General features: G+C 48.2%; 1 protein-coding gene across 3 annotated transcripts in view; it reads left to right on the top strand.

Moving 5' to 3' along the window:
* The first annotated feature begins 3,437 nt into the window (after positions 1-3,437).
* Positions 3,438-14,016, top strand: part of KIRREL3 (kirre like nephrin family adhesion molecule 3) — a 751,157-nt gene continuing 740,578 nt past the window's right edge. For 2 of the 3 annotated variants that reach the window (XM_048827391.2, XM_048827394.2), the window contains exon 1: positions 3,438-3,901. In XM_048827391.2, the coding sequence (XP_048683348.1) occupies positions 3,847-3,901 (55 nt within the window). In that variant the 5' untranslated portion in view covers positions 3,438-3,846. The remainder of the gene's footprint in view (positions 3,902-14,016) is intronic. The other variant, XM_048827392.2, reaches the window with a different exon arrangement.

The following is a 14,016-nucleotide window of genomic DNA, read 5'->3' as shown; positions in this document are numbered from 1 at the left end:
TTTAAGCACAAAGGCACAGCTGTAAGTAATTAGATTGCAAAGCCATAATTACTGTATAATGCTCATTTTATAATTACATTCAGTGCCCCCAAGTGCCCCCTTGCAGTTTCAAATGGATACAGAATTCTTCCTCACTTCCTGTCTTTAATCATTGTACAGCGTAGCTGTGTGCTGCCTAAAAGCTGCTGCGTTCCACCCCAGAGGTGGCCAATGGTCAGTAGTAGGGGATGAGATCCCTGGGCAGGGTTTGTGTTTCCTTTTAGTTACTATTGCACAGGTGATTAAGATGCCACCCCCTTTCCAGACAATAAATGCTATAGAAATGTTAGATAATATTTTCAGGCTCATTATGAATTACAGGGGTCTGTGATGGGGTGCAGTCCTCATGTGAACCAGGAAAGGGGTTCAGCCCATTCAGTGGGCAGAAAGTAGGGAACTAGCCATCAAAGACTGCCTGGCTGAACAGAAGGGCTGGCAGCTGTGGCTTGTTGGGCTGCTAGGGTTTGGAGCCATGTCATCTAATTGGGGGAAGTCATGAAAAGGAAGCAGAGTGCCTGCAAGGCTGGGAGTGAAGTGCTGCTGTGTCCCTGGGGAAGGAGAGGAGTGTTTTGTTTTGTTTTGTTTTGTTTTGTCCTGTCCCTAACCTAGTCTATCTAGGGGAGTGCTGGGGCAAGGCATTATTTGTTTGTCTAGTAGCATGAAGGCTGATACTCCAGTATGACTTGTTTCTTTGTTTGCTTTGTCTTCCCTTTGCTAAAAGCAAGTGCTTGGTGTGGGTGCTGAGCATAGGTATCTTTATTGGGCTTTGTGTAGCCCAGAGGCTCTTTACCTTTTAAGAAGGCTAGAATGGTTCTTTCCCCTAGCTCACCTGCTCTTGATGCCTGGCTCAAAGGGGCTTTGATGCTCACCCCTGTGGGTGGCTGGTGGCCCAAATTGCTTCTGTGGATGGAAGGGATTTTTTTTTCTGGGAGAGGGAGAGTGTGATCTATACAATACAGCCCCTCCCCCGAGCCTTTCCCCTGGCTTCTCTGTGGGGATGGGGGTCCTGAGTGTGTGGGGAGGAAGTGAGGCTGTGGGACTAAGCATTTTAGCTGTGCTGTCACCTCTGTGTAGCTTCTCTAGCAGTTGTGAGTGGTCAGCCCTGAAAGCCCCTGCCCCTGGATTAGACAGGTGTGTGTTGTCCCTCTCTAGCTGCCCGGCATCTCCTCCGTCGGCACCACCATTTGCAATGCAGAGATGCAAAAAGAAAAGGAGGACTTGTGGCACCTTAGAGACTAACCAATTTATTTGAGCATGAGCTTTCGTGAGAGCAACGTTTCACCCTGAAAGCGAAACTGCTGCTGCATTTCTGCTTTGCAGTACCTCCTGGAGTGGAGGGAACCAACCTGGGGAAAATAAAACTCCTCCTGCCTCATGTATGATTCCTGTGTCCCCTAGAGGTGGGTTTGTATGGAAAACTTTGCTCAGAGCCCTTGCCCCTAACTCTGGGGAAGTTAAATCTGCCCAGCTATGACCATCACAAATGTAGCTGGGGCAAATCATGTTTCTCTGCTTTGAACAGCAAAGCAGTGGCCACCACCTGCAGTGTAATGAAATCTAAGGAAAATGGCACCAAAAAATCTGCAAATTCTGAATAAACCCCTTGGAACAATGTTTGCTCTGCAGAAAAGCCCAACATCCTTGGCCCCACAAAGTGTATAAATATGTAGAATATTGCAGAGGAGGTGAGATGCCATTGGGCAGGTGCAATTGTGCAAAAGCGTCTGGTTGCTCAAAGCAAGTGTCATCTGCCATCCCTACTGACTTGGCCACTGGGTACACCAATGCCCTCTACTGGATAAAATTAAAGAGCAGCTTAACTGTATGTCATAAGCCCTATAGTGCTGAGGTAGTGGAGAATCTGTCAAGTATGAGAGGCCTGTGCTTCAGGATAGGAGGTTGTAAGCTCTATTTTCTTTGACCTGAGGGTCATGGTGCACATCTGTTACGTAAGGTAGCCAATAGCTTTAGATTTGCGACTGTATTCTGTTAGCAAAGAGTGGTGGTGATTCACTAGCGTCACTTTGTGCAGCATCTTTTATACGAACTGTCACACAGCTCCCTAGAACTACATAATACAGTTCGGGTATGGATTGACTATCTTGCACCCTGCAGGTAAATATAGCAAGGGGAAACAGGGCAATTGTTACCAGCGAATGAAATCTCTATGTGGAATGAGTCTGCAGCAGAGAACGTTACATTACCTTAGCACCTCTTGTGCTGAAGGATTCCAATGCACAACAATCACTCAGCGGCATCTGAGAGACAGCCACACCTCTGGGGTGGAACACCGCAGGCAGTTTAATTGTGCGAAGCAAGAGTTTAGGATAGGATTCTTTCTGGATGGGATTTAATTACCTTCTGGTGAGCTAAATTCCACACAGACAGAATCTACTTCTGTGCCAGGACACACAGCAATTGCTGTAGCACGTCAGAGGCCCGTCTATACTGGAGTCCTGCCTCTGCCTGGCCAGCTGCAAAAAGCCTGAAGTGGACGCTTCTGAAATAGCCAATTTGTAGGGGAAGTTCTTTCCTAACCACTGACAATTACTGGCTGTCATGCCCTGAAGCAGGAAGGTTTGTATTCTTTGCACCTGCTATGCTGGTTCGAACGACGTTCCAACCTGGTGCAAGCTAGCATGGTTAGGCACTGTACAGCTCAACTTAACTCCCAAGGAAGCCTATGGGGAAAGACACCAGCTGGCTTCTGTGAAAATTAGGTGGAGCTCTGAGTGCAAGTGAGACATTGTTTCCAAACCAGCTATGCTGTAGCCATTCATTGGAGCCCAGAGTTAGCCCTGAATCTAAGCAAAGTCCTTCAGGCAGGTTGCATGGACCATGAGGATAACTGTTCTTGAGTTGTACTGTATAATCCCCTGCCTGGACAGAGCCATCCATTTCCCCATGGATGACAGCTGCCCAGAGGCTGGAAGCTAAAGGATGGAATACTTTAGTGGGAGCAACAGGACTATAGAGTGTAGAAAATGCAGATGAGCTCATTTGCCTAAGCAAACAGTGGGATGTTCACCTGCAAGTCTTTCCAAATGCTACTGGTGCAAGCTCTCCCCATGCACAAAAAAGTTAGAGGGGCTGCAAAATAGGAAAGTCACTTAGTTGCATTGCTGTTTGCCACCGGCTCTGCCTCTTCGCAGAAAGTAGCAGCCATGGGCTGTAACCCTGAGGTGATGTGGGAAACCTTTCTAGAGCAAAGGAAAAAAAAAATCTCCTCTGCTCCATTGCAATTGGCACATGGAGAGTTGCACATGTTTCTCGCAGCCTAAGTTCTACCTGTGATGCTCTCTCCCTGCACAAAATCCCTCCCCCAGCTGCTTTGCAAGCGCACAGAGTTCCCTGCGTTCATTTAGCAGGAGCGAAAATTATTAATCAAGTTTGCTCCTGTAAAATCAGAAATCTTCTCCCATGAGAAGACATGGAGCCCGGCCGCCTGGGCTTGTGTCGGATGAAAGCAGCCCATTCTTGGGAGGGGGGAGAAGAAAAAATAACCCGCCTTTTTCATTTTTAACAAGTATTCCCTCTTTCATTGTTACTCCCCCCCCCCAGCCCGTGTAGAAAAGATTTGCTCTGTCAGTCAAGTCCCTGACTGCTGTGGGAGGAGCTCCTGTAGAGGAGGCTGGGATGCTGAGACTGAGGATGGAGCTGCGAGGAGCCAGACAAGCAGAGGCGGCTCAGAACAACTCCATCGCAACCGGCTGCTGAGACTGAAGAGAGGGAGAGAAAGGATTGCAGGCGCCGGAGAAGCTGCAGCCCCCCGATTCCTGCTCGCTCCCCGCTGGCGAAGTCTAAGGAATGAAAGCTTTCCAGGCAGACCTGCTGCTCCTCTGCTTCTTGCTGCTCAGCCAAGGTAGGACACGGCGGTTCCTGAGTTTCAAAGTAGGGTGTGCGGGCAGGTCGGGGATGGTGGCAAGGCAGGGGTGCTGGCTCTCCTGTTGGGGAGATCAGCCAGGTGAGCCCCTGGGTTTGACCAGGAGGGTGCGATCGTATTTGGGAAAAGGTCCTTCGCTGGCAAGTGCATTCCGGAGTTCTGCTCTCTCTCAAGACAGCTCGCCTTAAAAAATGTTTACCATGCAAATGAGTTCTTTCTGCTCCAGCTAAGTTAATTAGCTCCTGTTTGTGTGTAAACACGGCTCTGAACTCCGCTTTCCCCCCACTTCCCCATTAGACCCCAGTGAGGGGTTTGCTTGTTTTGCAAGGTTCGTTCACCTTAGATTGGTGGTTTTGCCTTGTTTCGGTTGGGGCAGAGCGCCTTGACGGGGTGGGGGGTTACAATTGCAAGCGTGTTTTGTGATGGAAAGAGGTGTCTCCGATGAGAGCGTGTGGGTCCCCGTGGTAGGTGTAGGGGGGATTCGGCGCTCCCTTTTGGCCGTATGCCTCCAACGCTGGAGAGAGCCGGGCAGTCTGGAGGAATTTCCCACACAACTTTGATATTGAGCAGGCGTCGGGGAGGGGTGTTATTTCAGAGCTGTGTTGCTGGGGCAAAGCTGTTGGCAGTTACCTGTGGAATACGGAGGGTTTTGCGTAAAGAATTGGAGCTGCTTGTGCCCTCTCGGAATGCCAACGCCAAGTGTTAGCTGGGTCACATGAAGGCGTTCATGCAGGACAGGGCGTGAGGTGGTTAAAAGAAACCACCCACGAGTTCATCTGTTGATTACATGAAGGGTGAAACTTTGGGGGGGGGGGCGAGAGTGTAGCTTGTAAGGGGTGGCTGTTTCTCCCCCTCCCCAGCCAAACACAGGCTCGTTGTGGTCAGCCCCTGGTTGGAGGCATGACGCTCTACAGCTGTCCACTTGTTGCTTTTTCTTCTGAGCTGTGGGCCAGACCTGTCGCTGGGTGCCCCCAACACCCTGTTAACACTGACAGTGCTAAAGGGGAGAGCCATGTTTGCAATCAAAGGTGCTTCATTCTGCACAAAAGAAACACACTGTGTCTGCCGTGACAATTTCAGGCAGAACAAATCTGAGCTCTCCTGGCACACTGGGGCAGTGGCAGGTTCAGGTATATGAGCAGTTTGGCAGCCTGGCTTTTCCTTGTAGTGTCTCTTCCCCGGCCCCCTGAGCCTCTCCAATCCCTGCAGATCAAATGGCAGTTTGTTAGCAGAGCTGCAGAAGTTTGCCTTTCGGGTCCAGAAGGGCCTTGCTTCCCCCCCCCCCCCCCCCCGACTTCCCAGGCATTGTTTTTAATTAGGACTTTTTAATGAGCCTTGCTGTTTGAAAGCTGCTGTGTAGATCCGCATCTTGTCTCTTTGCTGTGTGGTCTAGCTGATCTGCCTCTCTGTGGCAACCTGTTGGGAATGCGCCTCTGGTACCTTGCGTATTCCTGTTGGGTTACATGGCAGCACAGCTAACATCGCACATGGGCTGGTTCCTACTGTAAGAAGGATAAATTCATTGCCATGGAGCTAGCTGTTGCTTGCAGTGCTTGAGAAATGTGACAGTCAGCAGCCGGGCAGCTAGCCCACTGGTGTGTGTCTTGTTCTATCCCCTCTCCAATCTGTGTGGCTGCTGAGGAAGGGGTAGCGCAGATCCAGGAGCCGAAGTGTATTTCCAGGACACATTGGTGCTTCCCCCACTTGGAATTCCCCATTCTGACTGCAGGGCTGGGCTGGTAGTGCTTATGCACGCCTAGGCACAGTGCCCATTGTGGTGCCGCTGATTTCAGTAGCACATGCACCCATGGTCTTAAGAGTGCCACTCGGGCTGTAGGGCCATACAGTTACCTTATTGACTGATGCAGGTGGTGTGCACCCATAGGGCAGTGACCCCTTGTGCTGGAGGGAGCTCGCAGGCAAATCCCACTTGCCTTACTCACACAAGTAGACCCAGTGAAGTCAGTGAGCCAGACCTACCCATGATATATGCAGCTGCCACTCCAGGGAAGTCAGTGGAGTTGCATTCACTTACACTAAGAGTGAATTTGGCCCAAATGGATCAGTGTGAATAGCACACACAGGAATAACACACTCCTACTTCTTCAAGTCAGTAACAGCAGATTGGCAAGGATCACATATGTATGATCCAAGAATCATGCATGGAACATTTAACTTAGGCATGGGCCTTACATGAGAATCTCAGATACCTGGAGAAGAATCAGTTAAGGTCACTGGATTTCAGCCCAAGGATTTGTCCTCAGTTGGCCCGTGCATATTTGTGGCAGGCTGGTTTGATGCTGTCCCAGGAAATGATGCCGAACAACATTGGGCTTCTGGGATGACCATACAATGTGCTCTAACCAGTGACCATACTTCCCATGGGTTTCACATCCTGGGGGTTGAGCGCATTGCCTTGGGCTGATACGGATTCCCATTATGGCTTCGCTGACCAGAGATCAGTTTGACCTCCCCATTCCCTGCCTGTGCTAGGATTTCACAGTGTGAAGTGTCTCTCTCCTTTACACACTTTTGCTTCCCTGTAGACCCTTTTAAAGCCTCTTAACGGAATAATTTTGAGACTAGCTCTACAAAGCCAGATCTCAAGTAGAGCTCCACATGTAAATGTCCAGTATTTAATCCACTGGGCCCCCACCCCACCCATCCCCTTTCTGCATTGAGAGGTATTACAGAATAATGAAGGAGGATGGTCTCTCCTGTAACTCATTCCTATGCCTTTAAAGTGTCAGAGTGAACTTTTCTTAAGGTATGGGGAGAACAAATCTCCTTCCCGTGTTTTTTATTCTCTGATTCCCCAGCAAATGGCCCCAAACCCCTGTCTTCTTGCTCTGAAAGTTGACAACTGCCAATGTTTTGTGTGTAGAGTCTCTTTAGGTTGTTTTTTGGTGTGGTGGTTGGTTGGTTTATTTATTTTTCCTGGTGTTGCTGCTTTTTCTAAGTCGTCAGTACCATAATGCCTGGTGCAACTCAGGATAAAGTCACTGTGAAATTCACCTCCTGGTGGGGGGAGATGTGTTATGCCCTTTGGTGAGAAGAGAATTGACGCTGTCATCCTAAAACATGAAACTCACTATCTTTTTTCTTTTTATCATGTCCAGTTATTTTCCCCTTCACCCAAAGGAGGTGAGGTTGGAAGAAACAAATAGCAACATGGAAGCCCCTTGCCATCTGTCAGATCCAGAGCCATGGGGAAGGTCCAGTGAAGGTGTCTTCATAGCCAAATCCCAAACATGCTCTGCACTCAAGTGGAATTTCACAGTGAGAGCCGATGAATCTTCTGTGTTAAATCCACCCAGGGTGTGTGCCAGGAATCATGGCCTGGTGCAACAAAACATCAACAAACAGGTGGAAGTCTGCAACTTAGCTTTAAAACAAGGCTTGGGTTGGGTTGTGTGGGCTCTCAGAGCCAGACACCATGAAGTGGCTCAGTCATTGTAGAAGAGCATTTATAAATGCATGGGAACCAGCAGTGTGAGCCCTACAATCTAATTATGATCTAACCAACTTCCAAGGAGGGGCTATGGCAAATCACCCCCTCTCCCTGGAGACCAGTCTAGGCGCTGGCACGGGAGTGCTCCTTAGCCACCTTTTCCCATTATTGCCTTGGTTCCCCCCCCCCCTTGGCTTAGTGCCTCCTTTGATGTCATCCCAGTCCACATAGAACAGATGTCTGCTTCTCTTCCATCTCTCGAGTGCCTCCTTAACCCATGCCCCTGTCAGGAAACTTTCCTCTGCAGAAGTGATCTGGCATAGGTGCCACTTGGTTGGAACTCTTGTGCCAGCGTCTTGCGTCTGTTTTACTGTAAGCTCTGTGGGGCATGTCCTTTGGCCAGGTTCTGATCTCAGTTACCCTGGTGTAAATCTAGAGTGACTAGACAGCTGCCAATGAAGTGTCTATCTGGGTGTTTTCAGATCAGAAAATAGCCCTTGCCCTCAAGGATCTGAAGTGCCCTATTTGCCTATGGATCTCTGGCTATCTGTTCTTGGGACGGTAAAGTCCAGGCTCTGTAGGAGCTGTACATAGCTTTTCCCCCTCTGCCTTGCTTTGAAGAGATTGCAGTCCTTGCAAAGGACTCGTTAAAATCAAACCAGGACCCTTTGCCACAGGTCATTTTATTATTTGCAGTGTGTGAACATTAGCGTGACTAGTCGTCAGACCACAGGTGACAAGGGCAATGCAATTGTGAGGTTAAGCTGAGAAGGGAAATCAAGCCAAATCCAGGTACAGCAAGGGGCTGGGAATACCCAGCTGAGGCACTTATCCAATCCTCTACCTGTAATGCTATGATAGAAGAGAACAGAGTTGATGGGTGATGGTGAATGGACCAGAAGCTTGCAGAATGGTGCTGATACAAAAGAAAGGTGAACTTTTGACAGGGTTGTATAAATAGATTTTCATGTAGGGCTGGTGACTTAACCATTCCTCTCTGTACATTGTCTGGGGGGGACAGGACATCTGGGGTGGTGCATGCAGCATGAACCTTGATGCCACAAATGGGAGAAGATCCAGAGAAGGATCCTTTGCTGAAAAGTTCTGATAACACAAGTTCTGGACTCTATTCATGGTCGTCTTGCCCTGTAGGGAGTTGGGAGAGCCTTTCTCGGGGGCTTGCTGGTATATTCGGTGGTATTCCCCATGCAGGGCAGAGAATTTCCATGCTCCAGAGATGTTTATGGAGAAGTAAAGAGAAATTAATGCATCAGGTCTTGGAGAAAGGGGTGACCTCATAGCCTGTCACCAACACCAAATGAGGAGGGGATTATTTTTCAGTCATTAACAGTGAAACAAGAAGTAACTGCTTACAATGACAGAGGATGGGAAATCCTGCTGATAAGGTACTTCCCCTGGGAGTGCAAGGCAAGACTACATTGGGGGGGAAACGAGAATCAACTCTATTAGAAATGTAAAAGGGCTGCAGCATCATTGCTCTCCTGTGCTTTGTCCAATCCGCTTCTGCATGATTCTGATGACTGGGTTTGCACAAACAAATGGGTAGGTGGTAGAAATTCATCAGTAGGGCCTGCAGTGAGATTCACTAGAGGACCAAAGATGCCTTTTTTTAAGCTAGATCTGTACCACCAGCTGCATTCCGTCATAAAAAAGGGTCACTGGCCTTTCATTGAGACCCTCATTACTTTCACAGAGCAAGGGAATTCCAAGTAATGGCTCATGTCTTGAGGCGAATGCTCCATTTGTAACTGGTCTCCCTGTGCTACGGTTATGCAGAGGTCTCAGGGCACTGTACATGGCACAGTACATCTTACATGGTGCAGTACATCTCAGGCAGGTGTCATTACTTTTGTCTTGTGTTTCCTGGATGCCTCACTGTTACTTTAAAGGGACATCAGTCAGGTAAAATTAGTATAGATAGAAAATCCTGACCTGTGGTACTAACACCTTAGATTAGTAGCTCCCAATCTTTTCCCATATTGCAGCATAAAATATGATCTGGGTTTTTCTCTCTCCTGTAAAGTCGGGAGGAGTTTGGTTGGGACCTTGAAACCTGCCCACAGGTGGAGAGCCCATGTTGTACATTATTAAATCACAAATATTTTTTTAATATCCAATACACTTTTCATCATTGATGGCGCAGGTTTCCTTGTTTGTCTCTGCTTGCACAAATAGAAAACAAGTTAGTCAGTTTCACTTTTTGTTTTATTGTCTCTTACATTTGGCTTATCATGCGCTTGCCTGATGCTGCAGTGTTTGGATTGAAAAGTCTGCAGGGGAACGGCTATGAGATCATCTCTGTTGGATGTAGGCTTTACCAGACCTACGCTGTTTCCAGTTTGATCCAACAGTGTCCATTTAAAGATGATCAGCAAAGTGACATTACCAACCCCAAAAGCAGAGCAGGGAGAGCTGTCTAAAGAACTCCTGGTTCCATAGTTATGTGAGGGATGGATCTGCCTCTTACTGTACAGCATTAGTCAAAATTTAAAACATGCTTTCTATACACCGTTTAGCAGCTGATTGTGCACTTGCTGGCTCTCTTTAAATGTCACGGTATTAGTGGGAGGTAGAAGATTTGTATAGTTAGATTCAGCCACCAGCTCTACGATAAGATCTCATCTTAATTTGTTCATTCAGCACCCCCACATAAGAAGAAAACTACAGCAGTAACCCCAAAGCCTGCTGTAGCTGTAGAATATTGTAGTACTTGCTTTCAAAAGGGCATTCACATAACTGCCATTCATTAACACTAATGTGACCCAATCAGGTCTTCAGCTGAGAATAGTAGATGCCTCAGTGTATGGAGTAACTGGGAACTGTGTTCCGTGGAGTATGCTCACATAATGGATAATTAAGCACTGCATGCAAGGAAAACTTTGGTAGGCTGGGTTTATTGCAGTATTTTTCTATACAGTAAAGGGAAGATTCATCCCTTGCATCACTGCATTGAAGTTAATGGAACCACACTAAGGATTGATTTGGCCTGATGCCTTAGTGGCTGAAAATTCCACTTATTGTGTGGGGTGAATTCCATTAAATAACGCTGTGGTCCTGTTTGAGGATATACAAATATCCTGCAGGAATGGAGTGTTCAGGGTCTGGAATTCATACAGAAGGGCATGAGGGATCTTAATAACTACAGTCTAAAAATACAGACTAAAAAATTCTTTCCTAACTGGTGGCCTTTCTCATGGGTACTCTCAGGTGGGAGGGGATCAAAGCTTTGTGCCATGGAACCAAGATGATGATTCTTCCATGAAGAAGAAAGTGAGTGTGAACTGGTGAAAAGTTGTGAGGCTCTTCTGTCCACCCCTGCTGTTCTGGGCACATACCCTTCCATTTTCATCATTAACTCAACATTGCTTAACTCCTGAAAAGAGATCAGAAGTGAAGGGCCTGGATTCTTTCCATTTCTTTTTTTCTCTCCAGTGGTATAAATGAGTATTCAGGCAGTATGCTGCCAGGAGTCAGTAAATGTCAATATTGGGTAAGTGTTTCCTTTATATCACTGCAATTTAGCATAAGCTGCTTGGAAACAAATGTCTCCCATAAGCATGCGATGTTTCCGTAAGTACACAGTCAACAGTACTATGAGGATTAAATAAATGTCAGCACCACTTGTATACTCAGTAAGAAGTTAAGACAGCTGAACTCGCATAATGGCCAGCCTGGGTATTGCAGTGGTGGGATTACTTCGCTACTTGTGATTTCCTGCAGCAAGAGGGCAGCTGGAAGTAGCCATTTTTGGGGAGTGGGGGGGAGCCATCCGGCTTTTCAGAAGGGTGCAACAAAAGGTGATGGGGACTCAAAATTGCGCTGGGAGGCTGATCACTCACCAGTCTGGCAGGCTGTAAGTCATTTCAGGAGGTGGCCAAAGAAAAGCAGCTAGATTTTGCTGTGAAAATGGCACTTTTCTTCTCCCCTCCTCCCCCCCCCCCCAAATTGCCAAGTGGATGAAACTCAAGGATTTGCTCTTTCCCCTGTGGGAGTATTCTTGACATACACATTCAGTTCTACACCAGCAAGGACAAAGCTTTCACCCTGGTCATAAATATGCTGCCAAAATGCTGCCTCTTGGGACGTTCCTGTCCCCCACTTAGTTGAGAGGGACTAAGAGTTGGTGTGACCTGCACTGGCCTAAAATATGACCAGTTGGTGCCATCTCTTTGTAGGTGGTGCTACAGGCTGATCCACTCCAGCCTTATATTGCTAGCTGGGCTGTGGCTAGTGATTTCGCCACAGGCTGGCTGGTGGATTATAAATCTAGTCTTCCAAGGAGGATGGGCTGAGGCCTATAGTGTGGTCGCTAGCACAGCAGATGTCACCGGACCAAGCTATTATAGTTTGGATAGGAGACCAGGTGAAAAGCCCATTGCGCTGTGAACACTGATGTACAAGGCTCGCAGAGTGCTAGCCTGCACCAGGACCTGCTGGTGAACTCAAGTGAGCAATTCCTGTTCTTTACCAGGTCCAAGTGAGCAAGGCTTGGGCAGCACTTACTTCTGGATAACAGTGTGCAAGACAGGAGCGGCCTTTGGGCTCCTCGGGGGTTGCCTTTGCAGCCCCCTATTGTAAGGAGCTATTTCCTTATCTTAGGGGTTGGGTTACATTCACTGGATGGGAGGATGGGTGGGGGGAAGGGTGAGGTACAAAGAGCTAGGCTGTCTCGTGAGAGTCTGATTCCTTTAGGCATATGGCTGTCCTGCTTTTGGGCTGCAGAGAAAGGAGGGTAGGGGATAAAAATGCATCGGAGAGAGCATTTGAGCAGATATCTCTAAGGGGAGGCAATAAGGGAGGGAAAGGCATGGAGTGAAGCACCAAAGGAAGGATTGGTGTTCAGGAGATTCCAGGTTTCTCTAAGGATAACTCTAAAGATGCAGCTGCATAGCGGCTAGGAAACTATAGTGCAAATTGAGAACAGAGCTGTATTGAGGGTGGGGGAGCAGGTGGCCTGCCTGGTGTAGAGTGATCTGGTACAAGGAGAGCCGATGTCCTTAGATGTAGGTGAAAGGGACGGCTGAGAAGGTTACGAACCATTGATTGCTTTGGGGCAGAAGCCAGATGCCCTGGCTGCTCTTAGAGTGGCCAGGTGGCATACATCTTGGAGGCTTCCTGTTTGCATTGAAAGCTCATCGGCTGCTGTCCTCTTATGTGGTGATTTGGCAGCTGCTGCTGATAGTGCCAGGCTGAGTCAGTGGAGGAGCAGAGGAACCGAACCAAGTCCAGAGCAGCCCAGAGGTCCTTGAAATCTGTCATCCCAATCCTTCAGAGAAAGGTGTGACGCATGTGGGGCCTTTCCCCTTGGCCCTCCAGACTTATACCCCATAGTACAAAGTCTGATGATCCTGTATTAGCTTTAGTAGTTACAACCGTTCGTTAATGAACATAAATCCTCCTGAAGCTTTGCCTAGGATACTAGAACTTATGGGGGATCCCTGTCTTTCAGCGTTGTAAATCAGGAGTCGGACCACCAAATCCAGTTGTGACATGAAAGTGATTCACAGATATCCGAATCAAGTTGTTTGTTGCTTTGTGTTGAACATATAGTTGGTGGCAGAGTCCAGTCGAAAGATCCAAAAATCTGGCTCTGGATCCAGGCTCCCCAAAAGCAGCTGAGATGTAGGGCTTTCCCCTGGCTTCTCTCTGCTGTTGTGCAATATGAATGAGATGGGCCTGCAGTGATAAAGTGTACATACAGACAGATGCTGGAGGGGAGACTGTATCCCTGAGCTGGCTTTCAGCTGCTTGAATAGAAGCTTCTCTGTACCAAGCAGGTATGGGGCTAGGAGATCCCATATATGTCTCCTTTGAGGGGGAGGTTCTAAAACCAGGCCAATAAATTAAGATGACATTTGACAGACACCTAGAGCCCAATCCCCACTCCTAGGCTGCCTGTGCAGGAAGAACCCATCACAGCTGCTTGCTGCGGCTCACTTTGCATCTCCGTCAGTCACCCAGCAATGTCACCGGCCGCTGCATCTTGGTCAGTATGTGGCAGGCCGTGTCTCAGCCGTGAGCTGGAGAAAAATCACAGAGCAAGGTGTGGGATTGGTCTTGACATCTTTGCATTCCCAAAGTTGCAAAACCGCTTCTCTCTCTCTCCCTAACTGGAAAGGAGCTGCCTGTAGTCTTGGCTTCGCCTGCATCCTCCCAGCGGCACAGAAATTGCTACAGACAAAATCCACAGATGTCAGATGAGAGAGCCCTGTCAGGATAGCTAACTCCCCTCTTCTCCTACCTCTGAGGTTGTTCCCCTGCAGTGCCAGTCTAGTGACTGTCCTCTCCAGTCCTAGCTGACTCCAGCAGCGTATCCTGATTGGGGTCCCATCGGTCACTGTCAGGGCATTTGTCGCCGATTCAGACAGTGAAAGATTCTATCTGACTTATCTCACCTGGCTGAGCTAATGCATTTGCGATGCTAAGGAAAGAGCCTGTAGATTTTGGGAGGAGGGTTTAAAAATTAAAACCACAGACAGAGGCATGTGTGTGGGTAAAAATACCCAGGTATTTCGAATATTAAACCAGGTCATCTGGCAGAGGCTGAGAGCTGCAGCTCCTCCTCGCTTTTAAATTCAGCCTGGTGGTGGCAGCAGCAGCGCTTGCATGGAGGAGAGCCATC

The sequence above is a fragment of the Caretta caretta genome, chromosome 22 (genome assembly GCF_965140235.1).
Source record: "Caretta caretta isolate rCarCar2 chromosome 22, rCarCar1.hap1, whole genome shotgun sequence".
NCBI lineage: Eukaryota > Metazoa > Chordata > Testudines > Cheloniidae > Caretta > Caretta caretta.
The sequence above is the reverse complement of the archived record's forward strand: the minus strand, read 5'-3'. Positions and strand labels throughout refer to the sequence as shown.